This window comes from Aptenodytes forsteri, unplaced genomic scaffold (genome assembly GCF_000699145.1).
Source record: "Aptenodytes forsteri isolate BGI_AS27 unplaced genomic scaffold, ASM69914v1 Scaffold65, whole genome shotgun sequence".
In the NCBI taxonomy this organism is placed as follows: Eukaryota; Metazoa; Chordata; class Aves; order Sphenisciformes; family Spheniscidae; genus Aptenodytes; species Aptenodytes forsteri.
Window position 1 is genome coordinate 4,404,694 of NW_008795127.1, and position 1,636 is coordinate 4,406,329.

Below are 1,636 nucleotides of genomic sequence, written 5' to 3' on the forward strand. Positions count from 1 at the left end.
GAGCTAAGACTATAGAAACTGTCTTGAATTTTTAAAACATTTTGTATCAGTATACAGTATAAATACTTGCATTAATTCAGTGGGTGGAATGCAGAAGACTATTTATGATAATTGCAAGTGATGTGAGAACACTCCTGGGCCATCACAGGTTGAGTATCAGTTTCAAATCACACTGAATCTGAATTGCATTCTGCAGGGTGGACAAAACGCAATTCATGATGATTTGAAGGGAAAGACAAGGTTAACTTTAGACATTGCAGTTCTAGCTCCTTAAGAAAACAAAGTTAATGAACAACTCCAAAGTGTTGTTATGCTTTTATATGTGCTTTGAAGCAAAGTTTAAGAAAAATTGTTTTCAATGCTTCCTTAATGGTTTGAGGCAGATAAAACACACAGATGTAATCGTATTTGGTCTTAATCTAAATCTTGTTTCATTACTCTTTCCATATAGGAGAGCGAAAGTGAAAGCAGATAGATACTGCAAATGACAACCAGCTGGTCCATTTTCTTCTGCATCTCTGATGATAGGGTCAAATTGAAAACAAGAGTAAAATGTTTTATAATTATTTTTTATTGAAGGTGTTTTGCTGATGTTTTTATTATGTTATTTTTAAAGGATCACCCGAGAGCTATAATTAAGCATCAAACTAATGTCATCTTTCAGTAATGAATACTGTTAAGTTTACTCTAAAACTACATGCTATTGAAATAGTGAGATAATTATTTAACGGAAAAGAAATTGACCCACTGAATCTTCCAAGGTTGACGAAAGGAACCTGAACTTGGAGACAGGGCAGAAGAGAACGACGATGAAGTTTGAAAGTAAAATATGGTTGACACATTGAACCATTAAGAAATATGTAACTGTATTGAACAAGAAGAAATAATTGAAAATGCATGTCTTACAACACATCATACCAGATCCTGAGTAGGACATCTGTGGAGCCATTCTACCCTGCATCAGGTGAGGACTGGGCCAGAATATTCAGGCTTCATAAAACAATGTTCAAAACAGACCCACTGTTCAGGTTGATAAATGGCATAATCCGTATGCTGGAGAGAGTGTTGACAAGTCACAAGAACCCTATTACAAATGAAAATGCAGGTGCTTCATAAGAAAAGGGGATGACTCTTTTGTGTTAGCAGGCCGCTTATTTTACAAGAGGGGAAAAACTGATTTTGCAAACTTGCTGGTTTCTCTACAGCATGGACTTTAATTTCTTTAATAAAACAGCAGAGACTTTTCTTAAGGTCATAGTATAATATGCATTCCTGGTATCTTACATAAAAGATGGTTACCCGTGTCTGTTCTGATTACCAAGAAGCTATCCAGTAACATCATCTCCATAGGAACTACCTCAGTCAGAACAATCGCTTACTCTCTCCGCAGCTTCTGTAATCTGCGTCATAAAGATTACTTGGTAACAATGTTGAGGATTTTTATGGTAATAATTTGAATTGTCTCTATGGAGCTTCTCCTAGCTGTCAGTTTGAACAGCACACATGGTACAAAACTGTAAGTTCATGCAAGATAACGATGTGTCTAAAAAGAGCACAAGAACAGACCAATAAAGTCTAGTCAGTAACGGCAATTTATATTGGTCTAATTTCATAGGCAGTTGGGCTTGCAGAAGGA

General features: G+C 35.9%; 1 protein-coding gene across 2 annotated transcripts in view; it reads left to right on the forward strand.

Annotated features, from left to right (window-relative positions):
• Window positions 1-1,247, forward strand: part of FRG1 (FSHD region gene 1) — an 8,141-nt gene extending 6,894 nt beyond the window's left edge. For both annotated transcript variants that reach the window (XM_009277387.2, XM_019471571.1), the window contains one exon: window positions 452-1,247. In XM_009277387.2, the coding sequence (XP_009275662.1) occupies window positions 452-488 (37 nt within the window). In that variant the 3' untranslated portion in view covers window positions 489-1,247. The remainder of the gene's footprint in view (window positions 1-451) is intronic.
• Window positions 1,248-1,636: the final 389 nt, after the last annotated feature.